The 20942-nt window shown below is 36.5% G+C and overlaps 3 protein-coding genes across 4 annotated transcripts; 1 reads left to right on the plus strand and 2 right to left on the minus strand.

The window, feature by feature from the left end:
- The first annotated feature begins 272 nt into the window (after positions 1–272).
- On the plus strand, positions 273–9188 carry si:ch73-109i22.2 (uncharacterized). Of its 2 annotated transcripts, none has more exons than XM_060865778.1 (9): positions 273–397; positions 2006–2211; positions 3575–3738; positions 3893–3982; positions 4064–4244; positions 6384–6614; positions 6727–7054; positions 8258–8454; positions 8570–9188. In XM_060865778.1, the coding sequence occupies exons 1-9, from the start codon at positions 370–372 to the stop codon at positions 8717–8719; spliced, it is 1575 nt and encodes a 524-aa protein (XP_060721761.1). In that variant the 5' UTR covers positions 273–369; the 3' UTR covers positions 8720–9188. The 2 variants fall into 2 exon arrangements, with proteins under 2 accessions (XP_060721761.1, XP_060721762.1); XM_060865779.1 differs by lacking the exon at positions 273–397 and adding an exon at positions 762–1249.
- Positions 9189–9780: 592 nt separating this feature from the next.
- Positions 9781–14215, minus strand: ssr2 (signal sequence receptor, beta). Its single transcript, XM_060865781.1, has 6 exons — positions 14058–14215; positions 12282–12442; positions 11541–11639; positions 10949–11057; positions 10543–10620; positions 9781–10231 (listed from the first exon to the last, which is right to left on the minus strand). The coding sequence occupies exons 2-6, from the start codon at positions 12440–12442 to the stop codon at positions 10121–10123; spliced, it is 558 nt and encodes a 185-aa protein (XP_060721764.1). The 5' UTR covers positions 14058–14215; the 3' UTR covers positions 9781–10120.
- Positions 14216–15582: 1367 nt separating this feature from the next.
- On the minus strand, positions 15583–20137 carry LOC132842855 (uncharacterized). Its single transcript, XM_060865780.1, has 6 exons — positions 20001–20137; positions 17110–17246; positions 16941–16984; positions 16320–16708; positions 16088–16222; positions 15583–15915 (listed from the first exon to the last, which is right to left on the minus strand). Exons 2-6 carry the CDS (start codon positions 17163–17165, stop codon positions 15844–15846), a joined length of 696 nt encoding a protein of 231 aa, XP_060721763.1. The 5' UTR covers positions 17166–17246; positions 20001–20137; the 3' UTR covers positions 15583–15843.
- Between the last annotated feature and the right edge of the window lie 805 nt (positions 20138–20942).

The raw sequence follows: 20942 nt of genomic DNA on the forward strand, positions 1-20942 counted from the left end.
ACATTCTCTCTCTCTCTCTCTCTCTCTCTCTCTCTCTCACTTTCACTCCTACTCTAACTCAGAAAAAACACTGCTGTACAGTCTAATCATTTGGCCGGGTTGATAAAACTTTAGGGTGTAAAGTTTCACTTCATTAACTGATAAACAGCACAGATAATTTAAGGTTCCATAACTGTGTTGTATTACAGATACAGAGTACAACACAGGTTTTCTCTCTCTCTCTCTCTCTCTCTCTCTCTCTCTCTCTCTCTCTCTCTCTCTCTCTCTCTCTCTCTCTCGCTCTCTCTCTCTCACCCACACTCTCAGTGACGCAAATCTTCTCACGAACAGTTGACGACTAGAAGATACCCGAGCATCCTGCCTCTGAAGATGGACTTTGACTATCAAACAATTAAAGGTTAGTTACTTTTCATTACTTTTGAATAAACAGACAAACATCTAGTCAGGATACTCATAGTGCAGCATTGCAAAGCAAAGCATCATGAAGCTTCTAAATAATGTTATTTTTTTCTTTGTGAGATGTTTTGTTTTCTTGACAGTGACAGTGGTATTGTAATGTAGGTCACATTATACCATTCAGTCCTGCAGTAGTCGCTTTGTTCTCTATTCAGCATCATCATCATTAGCAAAAAGCATTAAAATGAATTCACGGATATTTTGTGTGTTTTTTTTTACATATCCAGCATATCATGCATTCAGAACGATTTTTCTAATAACAGGAATATAACAATATTAGCATACAGTGTGTGCACACAAATGAAAGTAAACTTTGATAAATATGTTTTAGCATGCTCTATAAGGTATGTAGCTTTACTGTGGTTAAAGTGAGAATAGGCATTTCCGCTCTGCAGACCATTTTGACATTTAGGTCATGTGTGAATATATGTCTTATAAATTGAAAAGGAGAGATCACTCTGAAAAGAAATGATCGTGCAGTTTCAAACTAAAGAGCTGAAAGAGTTTAAAGCACGTGCGAGGGATTACTAAAGATGTCTTCTTGAACAATTGAGATTTTAATTAATTAAGTTTTTTGTATTTTTTTTATGTCATAAAGTGGACAATCGATCGATTTTTCAGCAATATCATAGCCAACGTGAAGAGAATTTGAGATTATGTGCAACATGAAAAAGTCATTTTATAGTATATAAAGCGTATATATGAAATGAAATGTCTACTAAACATCAACAACCATAAAGTGTTATCACATTTAAGGTTTGTTATACACTGGATTGATGCAGACACAAGACAAGTAAGTGCTGGTTTCAAAATGATTTGTTGATTCTTTCTAGAATGTCATAGAGTGCTATAAAACCTTAATCTTCATTCCAGTTTTTTTTTTACTAGTTTGTGTTGCAATACTTTACAATGTGCAATGTGCAACACAATGTTACAATGTGCTGTCTTACATCATGGTCATGAAAATTTTTATTATTCTATGGTCAGATTTTTAACTGGAGGAGATATGGCAGCATTTTATGATGTCGGTAAAGAATACTTTCTAGGTTTCTATTAGTATTTATCCAAAATGAGGAATTTTACATGACAGCTGCAGACGTGTTACCATTTATTTTGTAATGCAAACTTCCGGCCTAAAATTTCTTCATACTGTACATAGGAAAATGTCCTACTGAATGGAACATGGGGTAGTGACAATATTTTGAAATGTGGATTTAAACTGTGATCAGTTATATAACTAATCTTTGGCACATACCTCATTTTACTTTAAAAGTTTTACTTTAGCTATTTGAACTGATAACTCTATTACATTTTTATGTTAACAGGATATAAATTCCTGCTATTTTCAATTCCAGAGAAATTGTAGATGTTCTGCAAAAAAAGAGGAACAATTATGACAAAAGTATAAACAATTACAGCAATTAAATTTCTCCATTCTTTACATATTGTTCAATATTACTGTAATAATAATAATAATAATAATAATAATAATAATAAAAAAACACTAAAATTGAATGATAATTGATTTGAATCTCTGATTCGTGTGTAGAAGAGGAATCTCGTCAGAGGGAAGAGCGAATCAGCTCTCTCCCGGTCCTCCAGCCAAAACCCATGCCTCGGCTATCTACTGCAACAGAAGCTCCGTCAAGTAAACTGAAGCCTCCAATTAAACCCAGACGCAGCATCAAATGCCGTGATAACACACAGCTAGGATCAGGAGACTCACACAGCCAGACCAATCAGACGGAGAATGTAGTAAGTACTACACAATAACTGATCACTATGAACAATGTCTTATGAATATTAGCAGCCTTCATTTTAAGACTTTAATGAGAGCAAGAATGATGACTATATTTGTTTCCAGTTGCTTCCTATAGATCATTAGCATAGCAAATGAATTAATTCAGGTTGTATTTTCCAGTCCCAGTTGATGATGTGTTCAGAGTCAATGTACAAAGGTGGGCTGAAATAATTCAAGCAAATGCAGATTAAGTCTAGAGGGGTTTACTCACCTGATACGAGCATCACTTATATGCTACATGAATATATTCCTTGAGCTTGTGATGTCAGGGCACTGAATTACATCATTCTTGACCTCTGAACTATAGTGGGACAAGTCATGGAAGCCAAGGAAGTATGTTTTGTTAGCAAAAAGCTAGCTAGCGAATTGTGATTAATGATTTATATTTACCTCTTCAGAACAGCGTACTCTATAGTCAGTGTTATAAATTTGTCATATATGTTTGTTGACTGAGAAAAAGCAGATAGTATAATATACTAGGGCTTCCTACTAGACTGAGGGTGCATTTTCTTTGCTAAATTACAGATTAGCGGCATTAAAATCAGCATTAAACCTCGATTCCAAATCACAGGCAGATGTGAATGCATGTTTTGGAAGAATTAAAAAAAAATGTTTATTTTTCAGATTTTTTACTAGACTGAGGTCTGAGCTTTGACTCAGTCAAGTCAAGTCAAGTCAAATTTTATTTATAAAGCACATTTAAAGACAACAGTGGTTGAACCAAAGTGCTATCAATAATGTTAATAAGACAATAAAAATACTGCAAGTTTTCAGTGAAAATTTAAAAATGGCTAAAGCCAGAGTAGACCTCACATGAAAGGAGAGATTCTTCCAGAGTTTAGGACGAACCACAGAAAAGGCTCGATCACTCTTGGTTAGATTTTAGCGTTCTGGTAGGGGAGTAAGGGTGAGGTAATTAAAGGTCACTGTTTTAATGTGGAGTAACCGGTTATAATAATAAAATGTCTATGTTGTGCAGGCTGTAAATCAGACATCCTCTCTTTTAAAAAAGTGAAACTTATAAATCAGGCTTTCATGAAGTAGACTTTGATCATGCAGTCTATGGGTAACATTAAATTGTCATTGAAACATATGTGGTTTTGAAAACAAACAGCAGAAGCATTTTAATTTTAAGTTGTGAGATAGTGAGTGTGAAATACCACTGGTCAGTTTATAGAGTTATGAACAGACACCTCGGAAGCCAATGCTGCTGAATTGCTATTTTTAGACATGTTAGGCTCTCTATGTGCCATTTAAAATGCTTTACAGGAAGGAAAAATGCTCTAAAGAACTGGTCTGTGTATGTGTGTGTGTGAGGAACGGAAGCGAATTGCTCCATCACAGGTGCTGAACCCTATAGTGCCCCTGGATGCTCAGACTCCATCTCTGCAAGCTCATAATCTGCTGTGGTTTCAGAGAACGCAGCTGCCTCGGTTGCCAAAACCCGTGCCTTGCTGGCTTCATGGCTTTGCTACACGCAGGTTCTCTCTCACCTCACACTCAAAACACATACACTCTTTCAACACATGAATGTCACAGCTACTACAGGTGCAGGCAACCAACCACATTTAGCACCTTTTATGTAAGATGCCCTATTTTAACCTGTTGCATTCTTCTTTACTTTCTCATTCTCAGGGAAGCAGAGCAGCTACTGCAGGAAAGGCAGCAGGGCTGTTTCCTGTTGAGGCTCAGTGAGTCAAAGGTTGGCTTTGTGCTCTCTTATAGGTATGTACCTATATGAAAGCATGCCCGTTACAGTTACACACTCGCATACCCACAATTATGCACATTCAAATGTAATTCCAGAGGTGCAGACAAGTGCCGTCACTTCATCGTAGAGGAAGAAGATGATGCTTCTAGAAGTGAAAGCCGATACGTCATAGCTGGCGAGAACAGCAAGCATTGCAGTCTTGAGGAACTGATAAACTACTATATCGAAAATCCAGTGGGGCCTTTTAATGAAAGGCTCACTGTGCCTTGCTTACAGGTATAATCGGCTTGTTAATACACAGACATCCTCTCTATCTACGGCTTACATCTATTTAACTTTTCCATCCCAACCTGGCCGAAGCTACAAATGATATCTGTTGAAAGCTAAGAGCAATTCATTAAGCAGGTGGAATCAGTTCTGGCTCCTGCTTGGTTGGGATGAAAACCTGAAAACACAGATCCATTGAGGGAAATTTTGGACACTACTGAAATAGATGAACATATTTTTGACATTTTATGATGGTTACGGGGGGGGCACGGTGGCTTAGTGGTTAGCACGTTTGCCTCACACCTCCAGGGTTGGGGGTTCGATTCCCATCTCCACCTTGTGTGTGTGTGGAGTTTGCATGTTCTCCCCGTGCCTCGGGGGTTTCCTCCGGGTACTCCGGTTTCCTCCCCCTGTCCAAAGACATGCATGGTAGGTTGATTGGCATCTCTGGAAAATTGTCTGTAGTGTGTGATTGCGTGAGTGAATGAGAGTGTGTGTGTGTGCCCTGTGATGGGTTGGCACTCTGTCCAGGGTGTATCCTACCTTGATGCCCAATGACGCCTGAGGCACAGGCTCCCCGTGTCCCGAGGTAGTTCAGATAAGAAAATGAATGAATGACTCAATGAAGAATAAACATGCTAGCATTTTTAAACAAGCCCAATCTGGCAACCCCATTAAATGTTGCGTCTTCTGTGTCTCTTCCCCAGCATGAGGGAAAGTTTTCTACCCCTCTGGGCCCTTATTAGTGCTGGTGGTGGTTCTAGTTTTGACCACTAATTTCAGTAGGTCTATCCTTATGGATTTTAAGTGGGGCAGTGCTCACACTGTCCGACAATAAAGCAAAATTTAGAAACATGAGAAAATCAATAGGTTTATACTGTATTTTTGAAATAGCAATATTTTTCTCATTATTGGTCAGTCAACAGAGGACATTTAAAATGTTTTGATTCGTGGAGTGCTTGTAGCATGAAGTGAGCCATCACAAATACAGATATGCCAATATCTACAGCTGTAGCATTCAAATTACTTGACCCCTTGCTATGATGATAGTGGTGGATGGTGGAGGTGCCCAAATACTACGCTTTTCGGCTTTAGTAAAATTCATGTGAAGAACACGTAACTTTCAGGCATTTCATATACATTACTAAGTGAAGATGTCCACACTGACACAAAAATGGACTAATGGACTGTCAGTGTTCACCAAACGCTACCAAATACTTTTTCAGACCAACCTGTAGAAGCAGTCAAGATGGGCCTACAGTCTTCTTCAGTCTTCTTAGAAATAGAAGTTTTGTTGTGCCTTTTCCACTAAGGACAAGATGTTGAGGGACCATGAATAGGCCATTGCACTGCTTTCAGTGTGTAGAAAAGTGTGAGGTGCTCAAGCGCTTTTGAAGATTTGAAGACTTTCAGAGTGATAGTGTTGTTTTTTAACCAGACCTCAAGCTGACTTTCACTTACTCTCTGTAAGTCTTTTCATCTTTGTTGGTGATGAGGCTCTCAACAGTGGTGTTATCAGCAAGCTTAACGATGCAGTTATGTTCGGTGACATGGTCACAAATGAGCAGCGTGTACAGAAGTAGTCTCAGTATCCAGCATCTAGAGGTTTCTGGAATTCAGCCGGTTCACCAAAGAGAATGGAGGCTGGACAGGAAAGACATTTGCTACTACTACAAAATTTAGCACAAGCTTTGACATTAGAATTAACAAACCAAAAATTAAGAGCTTACCGATATCATGTCAGTGGGTGGATTTGCTAAAACAAATTGGTCTTTGGTATGAATGTGTGTGTCGATGGTCTACTTTATCCCAACCATTCCACAATAACAGATATTACATTTTTCCTCTTTCTAAAGTTTGATGTGAACATTATCTGTAGCTCTTGGTCTGTACCTGCATGGTTTTATGCATTGTACTGCTGCCACATGATTGGCTAATTAGATAAATACACCAAAGTGCAAGTGTACCGGTGTTCTTTATAAAGTGAACGGTGAACGTATAGTGCCTTTACAAAATCTTGTGTGTAGATATTTTGCATCATATTATATGATTAACTAAAATTAAAACTACATACATGTTGCATGTCTATAATAATAAAAGAAAAGAAAGCCATACATAGCTTAAATTCCTTTACTACCTCTCCTATAGGCTAACAGCATCTGTGAGGATAAAGCAAATCAGGAAGTGAGAACCAAAGTAGAAAAAGATGAAGAAAGAAAAGCCACTGCACCCTGTAGCAAAGAATACCCTCCTCAGTCAGTACAGTACGCTGTAGTGAGGAAAGCTCTGAGGAAGTCTCACTCTCTATCTGAGTGTGTGACTGTTCCCGACATGCTGCCGCTTGTCCAAGAAAATACGGATAGTGGAACAAAAACTGAGGTATCACATTACACCATATAAATAGCTTTAAAAAAAAGATCACTATCATTACAAACTCCTTCAACTTGCTGGTTTAAACAATCAGAATGCAAACACAATTTCCACCTTCCAGAACAACACACCAGAGGCTGTGTTCACCAGCGCTGACATATGTGTAGGAGGAGACGTCGCCCACCCTGTAGATGCCCCTTATGCACGTGTCAACAAACCCCAGCGGCCAGCACAGCCATCGTCCATCGACCACATGGATGCCAGTGCATGGGCTGCATCAGCAGCCATGGAGTCTCAGTCCTTCCCCAGTTTTGCAGCTGTAGCAGAGCAGAAATACTGTGAACTAGAGCCTATGCATACGTATGAGGAGGCTCTGCACACACGCACTCACGAAAATCAGATTGATTTCTATGCGGTGGGACAGCACAGAGAAAACACAAGGGATGAAGGTGAGGAGGAAGAAAGGGATGAATTATGAATTTAATGTGATAATACTAGAGTTTTCTATATACTGGATTGTCTATTTGAAAAGCTATAGGACTACACCAAGAAATTTCAAAATTTTACTTTATTTCAAATTACTCGGCAGCTCAGTAATCAGTGTGTGGCCTTAAACAAGTTGCCTCAACCTCATCTGATTGAAAGAAATATTTTAGCAACTAGCTAAACATGTCAAAGGAAGCTAAGTGCCATTACAGAGTGCAGCATAAGTGTGCTGTTAACTGGTGCACTACATAAAACACAAATATCCTTCATATAGTTTTCGTGTCATGAATTTACCATCTGCATCACAGTTGGGCTTGATGTGTAAATAAGGAAATCACACAATGGTGAGTGCTGCTTTAGAAAAATAAAAAACTAAAGAGATCAGCCCAAAGTTGATGATTTTTCTATAACGGCAACTAATAACTTAATTTCTTTTTATCACCTATTTCATAGAAGCTATTCTCATTCTCTCAGCTCTTAATAATAAAAGTAAGCGAGACAATAAAGATTCCGAAGCTTTGCCATTTATTTTTCTGTATATTATCAGCCTTAGGTTGTGTGTAGTGAAAGAGTTGTTGCTATAAAAAAAATATAGTAATAGAACGAGTGTGCTCATATAAATGCGATTTGAAGTGCAGCCATCACTTCTTTCAGAACCATGCTGTTATTAGAAGCATTAACAATTAATATCATTCAAGACTTTGTAGTACAGCAGTGCTTTGGAATAATTGGGGTTAAGCCTTGCAAGAGCTTATTCTAAAGAGTTGTTTACTTATCTACCATTATTAAAGATTTGGTTTAATTATTCTAATAAGGACATGCCCAGGTGGACTGGATATAATCAAGTCTAATATTTTAGGAACAAATATTCAACTGTCTAACAATTCTAAACATTATTATTCAGTCCCTCCTTGATTTCTTGACATTAGTTACTAAAGATTTTCAGATTTGGGCCAAGATCCACCGTATGTCATCATAACACACATTCATCCAAAGCCCTCTTCAGTTCATATATGTTGACCATGAGTACAGCTCTCACAGAAAATCATGACAGGATGTGTTTTCTGGGGTAAGAAAAAGCACAAAAAAGCTCACAATATCCTGCTGGAACTGATTAGTACTTAATGACTTTTCTGAGAGCTCGTCTGCTTGTGATGTGCCAACAGATTTCCCTGCCAATCACATCTACTCAGAGGTCAACATTAAAGGGACCAGAGATGACCCCATATCTGCTTCTCCGCCAGTCTGCATGGGCACGACATTCATCTCTACCCAGTCTTCCACAAGGCCTATTCCTAGACTGCCCCCAAGATCCACCTTTAGACCTGCACACGCTCCAGCACGAGCCGAGAGCAGCGCTCAGGTATGAATTTACAGTCACTTCATACCAACATTAATATTCAGCAGATTACACTCAGTGGTTTCCAGAAAACTGACTAACAATGCTACTGAAGTCTCACAAACAAATTTTCCCACAGAATGTTGCCGTTTCAGCTTTAAGGAATCCACCCTCTTACCCATCTGAGCGAATGCTGGCAGAAAACTCAGAGCTCTCCATATATGAGCAGATTCCAGAAAGACAGAATAAATCCAGACCTCCATTACCACCTCTGAACTCTAGACGCTGACTCCAGGTCAACTCCCCCTGACATCGAACCCTTTCTACTACAAAGTACATCTTTCAGAATGAATATTATATCTACTCACAGAAAAAGATCAACAATGCACAACATACAGGAATCATTGTACCTGGTGCATTCAGTGCTTCCTGTTATCCTGTTCAGATGCCACTTCAGTGTTTCTCACCAAACATATATTTAATATTATATACTGCAAGTTTAGCTGCATAAATATTAGTCTTTTTCACCTCAGTCTTTGAAAAAGAACTGTATATAATGAGGATTTATATCTACTATAGTATCAGTTGGAATATCAGATTTATATGTAGAATCATTATTAAAGTATTTTATATAAACTTTGTGTTGTTTTGGGCTATAAAATTAACATCAACTAGTTTGTTAATGTTTTTTCCTTTGAGTCTTTAAATGTGTAGACTGCAGAACTTCTACCAGTGGTGAATAAACTACTGTGATTCTATTGGGATGATTGATGATGATGATGATGATGATTGATGATGATTATTATTGATGATGATGATGATGACAACAACAACATCAAGGTAAATGGGGGCACGGTGGCTTAGTGGTTAGCACGTTCGCCTCACACCTCTAGGGTCGGGGTTCGATTCCCGCCTCCAGCTTGTGTGTGTGGAGTTTGCATGTTCTCCCCGTGCCTAGGGGGTTTCCTCCGGGTACTCCGGTTTCCTCCCCCGGTCCAAAGACATGCACGGTAGGTTGATTGGCATCTCTGGAAAATTGTCCGTAGTGTGTGATTGCGTGAGTGAATGAGAGTGTGTGTGTGTCCTGCGATGGGTTGGCACTCCGTCCAGGGTGTATCCTGCCTTGATGCCCGATGACGCCTGAGATAGGCACAGGCTCCCCGTGACCCGATGTAGTTCGGATAAGCGGTAGAAGATGAATGGATGAATGAATGAATGAATAAGGTAAATGGAAATGAGCTTCAGACATCTTACATATTGGTTACAATTAGTAACAAATTCCCTTAAAGCGAAGCAGCTATATAATTAAGGTTACTAAGATAAGATAAATATGACAAAAACTCAGGTATATTGTTTTTGTAAAAACCCACATTTATTTGTTCCCAATTGAGATCTCTGAGCAGCCATGAAGACAATACGGATCCAATTTGTCTTTAAACACTTAATCCCCCACCCCACAAAAAAAAAGAAAAGTAGGAAGAGTTGGCGAGTTATGAAGACGGAAAGATGACTTCAGTCATACGCTGGCATGGGTCGAAAAGGATATACAGCCATTCTGTTAGCCCTGTCTAAACTTGCATCCTTAATCATGTTACCCCAATATGGGTAATAAAATTACTGAAACCCTTTCAAAAACATTTCTGCCGTACCCATGACCCCTTTTTTAATGCTTTAACAGCAAACTTCTCCATTAGTTCTTCTTGCTTTTGGGAGAGTCGTATTTCCTTTTGCTGGAGTACCAGAGGAGCAGCGGGATGCCAATGGAGGGCAGAGTCATTACACCAAAAGCAGCCCAGTCCAGCTACGGAAACACGGAAACACACACACACAGTTTTTAATCTCATTAAGGGAATCTATATTGAACTACTAAATTATCAACAATTCTATTTTAAGCTGCAGAACATTAACTCATTTAAATTAAAATTAACTCATTAAAGCTCAATTTAAGAAGTTACATGTGAAAGCGTTTGAATGACCATACTTTCTGTACTTTCTGGCTTACTTGGTCAAATGTGGGGAATAAAGGTTTGTTGGAAATGGTCTGAAGCATGAGGACCATCAGAGGCAGCAAAGGAACCTGTGCAGCGGACTGTGATGCAATTAAACACTTACGTAATGTGGAGAAAAGCGTCTGTCAAACTCCCTCTGGGCTAGAATGCCTCCCTGACCAGGAGCACTGGTGTAGCCAACCTAATAAGAGATGAAATGTGATTATTGCATAAATATCATCATCATCATCATCATTATTTTACTGTTCCTTCAAACAGATCTCAGATCAGATCAAATCCTATAAAAATCAGCAGCAGTACATTTACATGCTGTTATAAAATACTCAAAATGTCAGTGTGTAAATCTACCAACATTTAACTACTGAAAGAACACACACTTGCGCTAAAAATACATTCTGTGGTTAAACCCCACATGGTTAATGCATATCCTGTTTTCAAGAACCGATCACATTTTCCATCTAAAAAGCTCAGCATTCACACACAAGTAGGTGCTAGAAGGAAACACTCACCACAACCTGCCCTCCTTCTTGTGCCAAATAGCTGACGGTGGCGGAGGTAAAGTTAAAGTAACCGGCTTTCAGTGGGCGCAGAACTACGGTATGAGACACGTTACTGGCTCTGAGTGAGAAAGAGCAAGTCAAGGAAAATGACTTATAATCATCTGATTAAATACAGTGGATTATACTTTTACAAAACACCTAAACATTTTCACACTATCCAGAATTCATAGCAGATCCACCCAAAGGTAGTTGCAGAAGGTCACACATTAACGTCTAAAGATAATTAAAAAGCTGTGACATAACCAGAAACTTGCTTGTTGGAACAATTGTTCTCATCTCATCTGTTTCTCATGTTGCAAGACACTGAAGCCTCAAAGAAAATATTTATAATTACATCATTTAAATCCTGATCTATTTTTCTTACAATACAATGTACAAATATGGCAAAAGGTTCAATTTGTTGACACCAAAACAAAATGCATAAATACAAATACAGTGTTCTTGTGAAGCCTATATCGGGACTTTGGTGTGTCGTCTAACGCTTAGAACAAGAGAACGACTAGAGCTGATAACGCTTTAAACTGCTAAAAAGAAAGGATACGGGGCGATGCGATCCCACTTCACGTTAAGCATCCCAGAGACGATGCCAAAATCCTCAGGAGGGAACGAGTCATCAGAAAGCTCCACTTCCAGTGCAGCACTAAAAACACAGACAATATGGAATATAATGTAAATCTGAGAAATGTGAAACATGTTTGTAATATGAATCATGGGTGCTATAGATTTTGGCTAGAAAATGATGCACTGTCCGAAATATTATTAGCTGTCCTAATATGTCCTAATGTTGAACATTTAAATAATGATGATGATTATTATTAATTCTTATAATTATTATGAATAATCACACACAACAGTGTTCAGAGTTTACACAGAATGGTTCTGCTGGTTCATGCAAACGTCTTTGCACTGGATAATGGCATGAATGTGCAGGTGTTAATGTGGATTACATTTTTAAAAGAAAAGCTAAGAAAAGAAAAGAAAAGAAAAGAAAGAGCTAAGAAAAGAAAAGGAAAAAAAAAACAGTTGGAAGGGAAACTGAATGCAAAATGTAATCTAATGATCAGTATAATGACTGTGTGCACGTGTGTTTGTGTGTGGGGTGAAGTGAGGGGGTTGGGATCATCTTTTACATGATATTTCAACATGTTACAAAAAAAAGAAAAGCGTAGTAGAATGGGGAGTATTTCCAGAAGGCAAACATTAGAATATAGATCATTTCTGAAAATTAACTATACGGGAACAATAATAATCTATGACATGTAATCTTACAATGTGATTTTACCTGGTGCCCACATTGTAGATGTTGTACTGCAGCGTGAGGTCTCGACCCTCCACAGCATAGCGGTTCAGCAGGGACTTGGAGGCCAGCAAACGAGCTCCTTCCTCCCCCATCACCGCCAGAGCCAGCGAGGCAAGCAAAGCAAACACATACAGCACCCTCATCTGTGGATTAAGACAGAGACACACAATCTTAAACATTGTTCTAAAGGTACACTATATAATATATGTGAAAGAATTATAATCCAACACTAGATGTTCTCAGAGCCATGTTCGAGATGCATAGATGGAAGGCCGTGAACAGTTTTCTTCTGAAAGAAAAAAATTATAAACTAAAAAAAAATTATCAAATGTTACTAGATTTATTATTGAGCTTTTATGCTTATTACATTGCCCTGGTACTCACCTGAACTGAACAAAGAAGAAAAACAAAAACCAACAGAAGATAAAAACAGTTATATCTTCAATAAACAACCAATAAATGAGTGAAAAGATGTGTGCGTGATTTATACCTGAACAGTAAGTTCTTATGCACAGAATTTGTACTGAGGAGGTCCTTGAAATTATTTGTATTATTGATGTGGGAAAAATACAAACAAAAAAAATTGCAGACTTCTCATCTACCTACACTACATTTATAATGGAATTAAAAACAAATATTTCAAACCTTTAAAAACCCACCTCTCATACACAAATATAACATGTATAGGTGAATTCTACGATTGTTTGTGGCCAATAAAATACAAACTACATTAATTCTAGTAATCAGCAGTACATGCGTAATAGCATGACGTGTATAAGAAACTATATTTCATTAGTTACATCTATACAGCCAATACATGTATGTGTTTACACTACCAGCGACGTTGAATCCGATTGGTCAGAAAGTTTTGACTCATTTTCTCTGACTTCTTTCGACTGCATCGATTTCTCAGGTTTGTATTTAACTCGTTCAGATAAAAACTGCCTCAGAAGAGTGATGTAGACGTCGAACATGAGTCATAAAATACAGGATAAAAAGGTGCACTCATTAACAAGGAGAAACTTTCTGTAAGGAGACAGTTATTTAACGTTTAACAATTATGGAAGGAGTCTCCAGTGTTAGCTTTGACGTTTCCCCATCAGGACAGAGGATTTTGGACTTTCAGATTTCTCTGTAACTTGATAAGACAAGCTTATTTGTCTTACTACCTTCAAGAGGAAAAAAACAAAAGAGTTTTGTGATGAATTAACTTTCTTGTTAATTCTACATTGTGTCGTATTCTTGTTTAAATGGTTACTTTTCACTAGTTTTTATATCAGCAAGTTAGTAACTTATAGATTTAAAAAATGTATTTAAACTCTTTTTTTTAGATTAGTTTATGCATTTTAATGGTTGCCAGGTTGATCGTTTTAGCTTCACAGACACAAAACCTGCACAATAAAAATCCTGAAATAAGAAACAAGAAATGAATACTAAATAAAATAAAGATATGCAAATGTTAACTATATTTTAAAGTGTAATTTAAGGTGTAAAACGCAGCCATTTCATTATAAAGCTAAGCTATGATAAGCTAAGCTAAGCTAATTCCCAGTGCTATGTACGCTTACGTGTACTTGAGCTCTTTGCTAATCTCAGTTTAGCATCATTCAGGAGCGTTTTATCCTCATAAATATTACTGTAACATAACTTAAGCTATTTCACCAAGGTGTGTTCACAAACATCTTAAGCGGTTAAAACCCTGCATTAAATTCAGTATAAATGTAAATGTATATACTTTATATCAGAAAGTTACTGCACCTTCTTTCAGTTCCCTGGTCGGTGAGATTGTGAAGGCAGATCCGCGCATGCGCAGTCGTATTCATCCGCTCTGAGACATGACGTGTCTTTGTTTTTTTGTTTTTTTTTATTACTATTATTATGGTGCAGTAAAAGGGCGCGTTGACATCTAGTGCTTCGGGGTGGAACTTAATGTCAGCAAGATTCGAAGGAAAAAGGTGTGAGAAAAAGACATGAGGCAGAAATGATGATGTTTAGGTTCTCTTTATTTATATATGGTTTTATTTTAACAACAACAACAACTCATTATCACACAATTACATAACAGATAACAGTTACACACACACACATATACATATATATACACACATACATACATATATACACATATACATATATACACATATATATACACATATATACATACATACACACACATATATATATATATATATATATATATATATACGTGTGTGTATATATATACACACGTATATGTATATATATATATATATATATATATATATATATATATATATACATATACGTGTGTATATATATACGTGTGTGTGTATATATATATATATATATATATATATATATATATATATATATATATATATATATATAGAAATATAAAAACACATATATACCTGAACAGAGAACAGGTATAGACCACAGCACAGTGACCGGTTACATCTCAACCTCAGTCCTGCAACACTCACACATTTTTACTGTTCATAGTGGCTTTATGGGTGTTTATCCCAAAAATTCAGCATGACTTTACACATTTCCTGCTCTTATGGAACAAATCCAGATCTTATATTCATGGTGTAACCACTGTTAGACAAGAAACACAATAACCCCCAACACCCTGATCCAGAATCATGAAATGTGTTAGAAACAAAAAATTCTAAATGACACAAATTGTAAATGACACAAATTGTAAATGACACAGCATATTTAAATCTAAAATTATATACTGAAACTACCTCTCTGTTTTACCTTGATTGAGGTGTTTCTCTGCTTTATGCAAGTTTCTCTCCAGGGTGAACCGGTGCAGTTGTCACAAAGGTCACAGCTGACATATCCACACGGCTCTGAGAGGAAGATATCACCAGTCTACTTCACCACACTCTCCTTGTCACCCCCACACACACACTCACACCTTTCTATCACTGCTGAAGATTCATTCATTTACAGACTTACACTAAGCAATATGTTGATATGATACTGAGAAATTATCAAAGTATGAAATTTGTGCACATTGTATAGAACTATTTTTAACACTATAGTCATATATTTACAGAACTACATGTTACTAATAGTAACACAATCACACTAAATCATGGACATGGCTTAAAGGCTTTCACTAGTTTCTTCAATTTGATACATTTGAACACTAACATTAATATTGTAAACATAATTCATATCATAAACACAGGATAAATCATCAATTGTTTGTGCCACAAGATTAGCTGTAACACACACAAAAACATAGAAAATGGTTAATATAAAGAATAATAAAGATTAATAGAGTACAAAATTAAAAATTAATATTAGATATATTTAGTTCTGTATGTATTTATCCCCAATGAGCAAGTCTGTGGTGAATCAGGCAGCAGTGGCAAGGAAAAACTCCCTTAGATGGTAAAGGAAGAAACCTTGAGAGGAACCAGACTCAACTATACACACATATACAAATACACATATATACACATATACAAATACACATATATACACACACATATATATAGAGTTCTTTAATGAACACTCAGTAAATTCTTGTTTGAAGGAGCATTTTGCATTATGTAATTAGTCTCCAAACACTTAGTTTTGTTGTGTCTGAATTATTCTTGGGACAGCCTTCCTCCACACCCTGAAATTTGAACATAATTAAATCATTTTACATATACATATATATATACATATATACACACATATATATATATATATATATATATATATACACACACACACATACACATATACACACACACAGCAATGGAGATGAAAGAAATTGGGGCATTTTTTTCTTGACTGAAACTCACCTTCAATTGATTTTGTTTGATTTTCCGTAGAGATTCCAATATTTGGAGCTCCAAAGGTTCACAGAAACGGTTGTGTGCTTCTGTCATTTCTTTCATTTCATCAGATTCCATGATTCCATTGTACTCTTCCTCTGTCTGAAAAACATAACAGGCCACAGTAAATATCCAGAAGGAAAGGTTGAAAACCAGTGCAGGTCAGTAATTAATTTTAAGGAAAACTGTAAAGACTTACGTATTCCTCAAAACATTCTCCTAGATTGTAGCGTTCTAATCCAGGAAAGGTCAAGCCAGTTTCAAACAGCTCCTTTATATTTCTGGCTACAAGGTGCAGAACTTCATCTTCGTAGGCATAGATATTCCCGTCTTCACACAGCAAGAGGACTAACTGCAGGCCAAATGCGTCGCATGGGAACTCATCAATTGCACCAATCACCACCATCTCCATTCTCTCTGGTAGGAAGAAATCTTTCCAGGCTTCCAGCTGATCGTCATTGCCACTGTAGACTGTGTCATCCTGTCCACACACCCTCATACTGTAACCCTTTGGGTTTGTGAGGGGAATCAGTGTACCAGAGTAACGTTTTACAACACTGGCAAATTCACCAAGTTCCAAACAACCACCTAAAAAGAAAAATGAATGAAAGCCTGACTGATGCATAAATTAACAAAGTTAGCATCTAGAATAAAGTAACCCACAAAACAAACTACCAAAGAGCATTATTACAATGAATTAAACATCATGTTTTAAAGACTATGAATACAAGAGTATATGAATATTGAAATTCACAGTAAGTGAAAAAATAGCATTAAATGTCAGCATTCTACAAAATATTGATATTGATGGTTATTATACCTTCTGTATAGAGTCCAGATAATTCGCATTTAACTTGGTCACGTCTACAAAACAGCATCATAAACATCATCATTGTACAATGTTCTTATGATAAACTGACTCAGAAATTAAGAAAAATGTATATGCCTCAAAGGATATTTAATTAACAAATAGGAAAATTACTACATACCCATTTTTAATGTCTGATGGAACATTTGTGACCAATTCATGCAATTGTGCAGCCATAATTCTAAAAGTATGAGAAACTTTGTATAGAACGTGTTTCTTACACTTTTACAATGATGAATGCACAATCGATGAAGTGGGCTGTTAAGAGAAAAGGGACAACAGTTAATATGAAGAGTAATAATGTATGGTTAATAATGAAAGAATTTACAGAATATTAGCATAAACACTGATATTCCCTAGAACATTCTTAATTATTCTGACATAACTATATGAAAAAATAAAGTTTAATAACAGGGGCGATTCTAGGATTTCATCTTTAGGGGGGCTTAGCCCTCAGTGAGCCTATCGACTCTGGTAATAAGAATAGTGAAATTTCACTGGTACTGGTATAACTGATTTTTTTTTTAAATGTCAACACAGTACTGTAGATGTACTGTCAGCCACACACCTGTACATTAAGTTCAGTTTCGGATATTAACGCTATCCTTACCGTTGTCATAGCACTTTATTTGCAAGTCTTATTATTTGCAACTATTATTTGTCTGAGTTTCAACATTTAATAATATTGCTCATTTAATGTCTGTTTTGTGTGCAAGTTTGCTTACTCTAACTTGTTTTTATGGTATTGTTGTCCTAAGCAATCACTAAAATAATATATAAAATTTTTAAGGTTAATATGTGACGTATGAGGAAATGTAGTAAAATTAAACTATAGTTTACATATGTTACACATAATTTGGGAAATACAGATGTGTGGGTTTATTTGATTTATTTAACTGATTTATTCATAAATTAATTTGTTCCCTCCCTCCCTCCCTCCCTCCAAATTTAGTTGGAACTAAACTTCCAAATACCAAATTTAGTTATTTATGATTGCACTTTATTTCACAATAAATGTAATAATAAATTTATTAGTGATGCTTTGAAATCTATATTGTTCTTTGGTTACAGAGGATTCTGTGTACAGATTCCGAACATGGATACATTGTCCATAGAAAAATCACATTTTAATTTCATTAAATCGCCCATTTCCCCAAAAATTAAAGAGACCCACTTTAAAATAATCTAAGATATATCCGGTCGCTGACTTTCTTAGAAGATGAAGACCCTGATGTAGACCCTTGTGTTTTCTGTGAGGTGGCTGATGAGACTCTGGAACACGTTCTTTTTTTTGCCCCGTATCTAATAGCTTCTGGTCTGAGATACACAATTGGCTGTCACTTAAGATGGATAATATCCCTACTTTCAACCTGTCACACATACTCTTCTACATGGACAATATAGATTCATCAGTATCTGATTTACTCAATATGATGGGTAAATATCATATTCATTGCAGTAAGTGGAGGTGTTCTAAGCCTTCCTTTGTCTGGTTTATGAACGACTTTAAATTTTTTTTCCTCACTGAAAAAGATCAAATCTACTAAAATTGCAAGGAAAATGTATAGTGACATATTTAGGGAACTATTATTTTGATGAGTCTCTCCTTATGTACTGTTCTAAATATTTGTTTTTTTACTTTCTTTAGCCTTTTTTGACTTGTGTATTTAAGCGTCTCCCCGTTTTTTATTCTTTGTTGTTTTTTTTTAAGATTTTTTCTTGTACAGTGACATTTGTATTGTATATATACATGTATATCCTGTTCCCCAACGAGAGTTTTGTATGTTGGTGCTTTTTAAATAAAAAAAATAAATAAAATGAAAAATCAATGCAGTAGGACAAAAATTCTCTCTTGACATTGAAAAATAAACATAAAGTCATAGTGATTGCTTAGGACAACAATACCATAAAAACAAGTTAGAGTAAGCAAACTTGCACACTCCTATATTCACTACTATGAATATCCTATATATTCACTACTATAGCAGAAACATGCAGTAGTACAAATTTTTATAACTGTACCTCCAACAAACTTTTTCTTGTGGGAGGACATAAAATACATCCTCACAATGAATACATTTTAAAAGAAATGTCTCCAATTAAATAATGAAAACTACTATGGTGGGCTTATAGAAATATGTTTTCATTTGAAAAAAAAACATGCTTTTGTTGGAGTAACAGACACAAAACACAACCTTGCAAATAATTTAAACACAAATTGCATAACACTGTACAACCTCATGAGTGCCAAATTCCCTGGATTTGTGCATTACTTTGCCGTGAATTTTAGATGGTATTATTAAGCTGTATCTCCTATCTTTCATGGAGGCAAAACGGTCAATAAGTTTGTTCTGATCTATGGAATTAAAGACATCTCTTTCAATTGACATCACAGCCAGGTGATGGAGCCTGTTTTGACCCATTGTTCCCCTAAGCCAGGCATGGAGGCGACGTAGTGCACTGAATGACCGTTCACAGCTGCAACTACTCACATTTATAAAATACAGTTTATGCGTTAACGTTATAGATAAACGCCTCCAGCTCTGACTGACTCTGAACTTCTCCGTTCTAATAAAGAAGACAGCTGATGACGCACTTTTGAAAGACTACAACGCACGCGCGTAAAAGCAAAGTAAAAAAAAAATGGCTCTTGGATCAAACTGTAAATAATTTTCTTTCCCATCGACGACACGTCCTGCATTTTAACGCAATATTTATTTTTTAAAGTAAAAGTTTTAGGGTAGCTGAGATCACAGACGGGGGAATACAGCCACCCTAAAAAAAGGTCTAGAAAAAGGTCCCTGTTTAATAATAAAATAAAAACATTTCAATATATAAGAATCACTGATTTTATATATATATATATATATAAAGAGCCAAAAGCTTATATCACGTTCACTGAAATTATTACCAAATTTAAAATAATATAATCACACCAACGAACTTAAATGAAATAGAGCTCACAAAGAAACAACATTCAAAGCTTAAAAAAAGATACGAGATTAGACTTACACAAAGTTTGTTTCCTGTGTGGCCGCTTCGCGGAAGTACCCTAAATTTCTCCTTCCTAGTGTCGTGACGCACAAACAAAACACGAATGTTTTTGACTTCTGCTTCTTCATCTATTGGCGGTTGGCAACTTAGAAGGTACATTCTCACCACCTACTGGATTGGATTGTGGATTGCAACGCAGTAGTGAAGTTAAGCGCAGAAAAAAAGCAACAACAGAATAACCTAAACAAATAAATGAAGGGGGTAATCCTAAATCCCGTGTCCAATGTCAGGGGCGGTTCTAGACCTTTTTTAGGGTGGCTCCAGCCCCCCTGTGTGTGATCTCAGCCACCCTAAATCTATAAGTATAATTTTTTCTTTAAAAAATAAAAATGACGTTAAAATGCAGGACGTGTCGTCGATGGGAAAGAAAATTATTTATCAGTTTGATCCAAGAGCGATTTTTTTTACTTTGCTTTTACGCGCGTGCGTTGTAGTCTTTCAATAGTGCGTCATCAGCTGTCTGCTTTATTAGAACGGAGTAGCACAGGAACGCGCAGCGTGCACGCGCAGTCAGAGCTGGAGGCGTTTATCTATAACGTTAATCGGCGGAAAGCCGCAAAGACGGCAACCATAAAGCAGTGAAATTTCACTATTCTCATTACCAGAGTTGATAGCACAAACAAAATATTAATGCAAACAATCCATTCAATACTAAATAAAAACAACATTTATTGATTTGGTCTTTGTCTTGTGAATATTTTTATTAATGACTGCATTCATTGGACACATGCACTGTTCGTAGAGAATGCACACATACATGAACTGATTTGATTCAAGACTGGCATCATTACATCATGCATAAAATTTTGGTTTCCACTTTTGCTTTCCACTGCTCCAGATCCACTGCAACCCTGACCAGGTTGAAGAGTTTATTTTGGATATTAAGGATTTAAGCAGATT

Source organism: Tachysurus vachellii, chromosome 3, assembly GCF_030014155.1.
Source record: "Tachysurus vachellii isolate PV-2020 chromosome 3, HZAU_Pvac_v1, whole genome shotgun sequence".
NCBI classification, from domain to species: domain Eukaryota; kingdom Metazoa; phylum Chordata; class Actinopteri; order Siluriformes; family Bagridae; genus Tachysurus; species Tachysurus vachellii.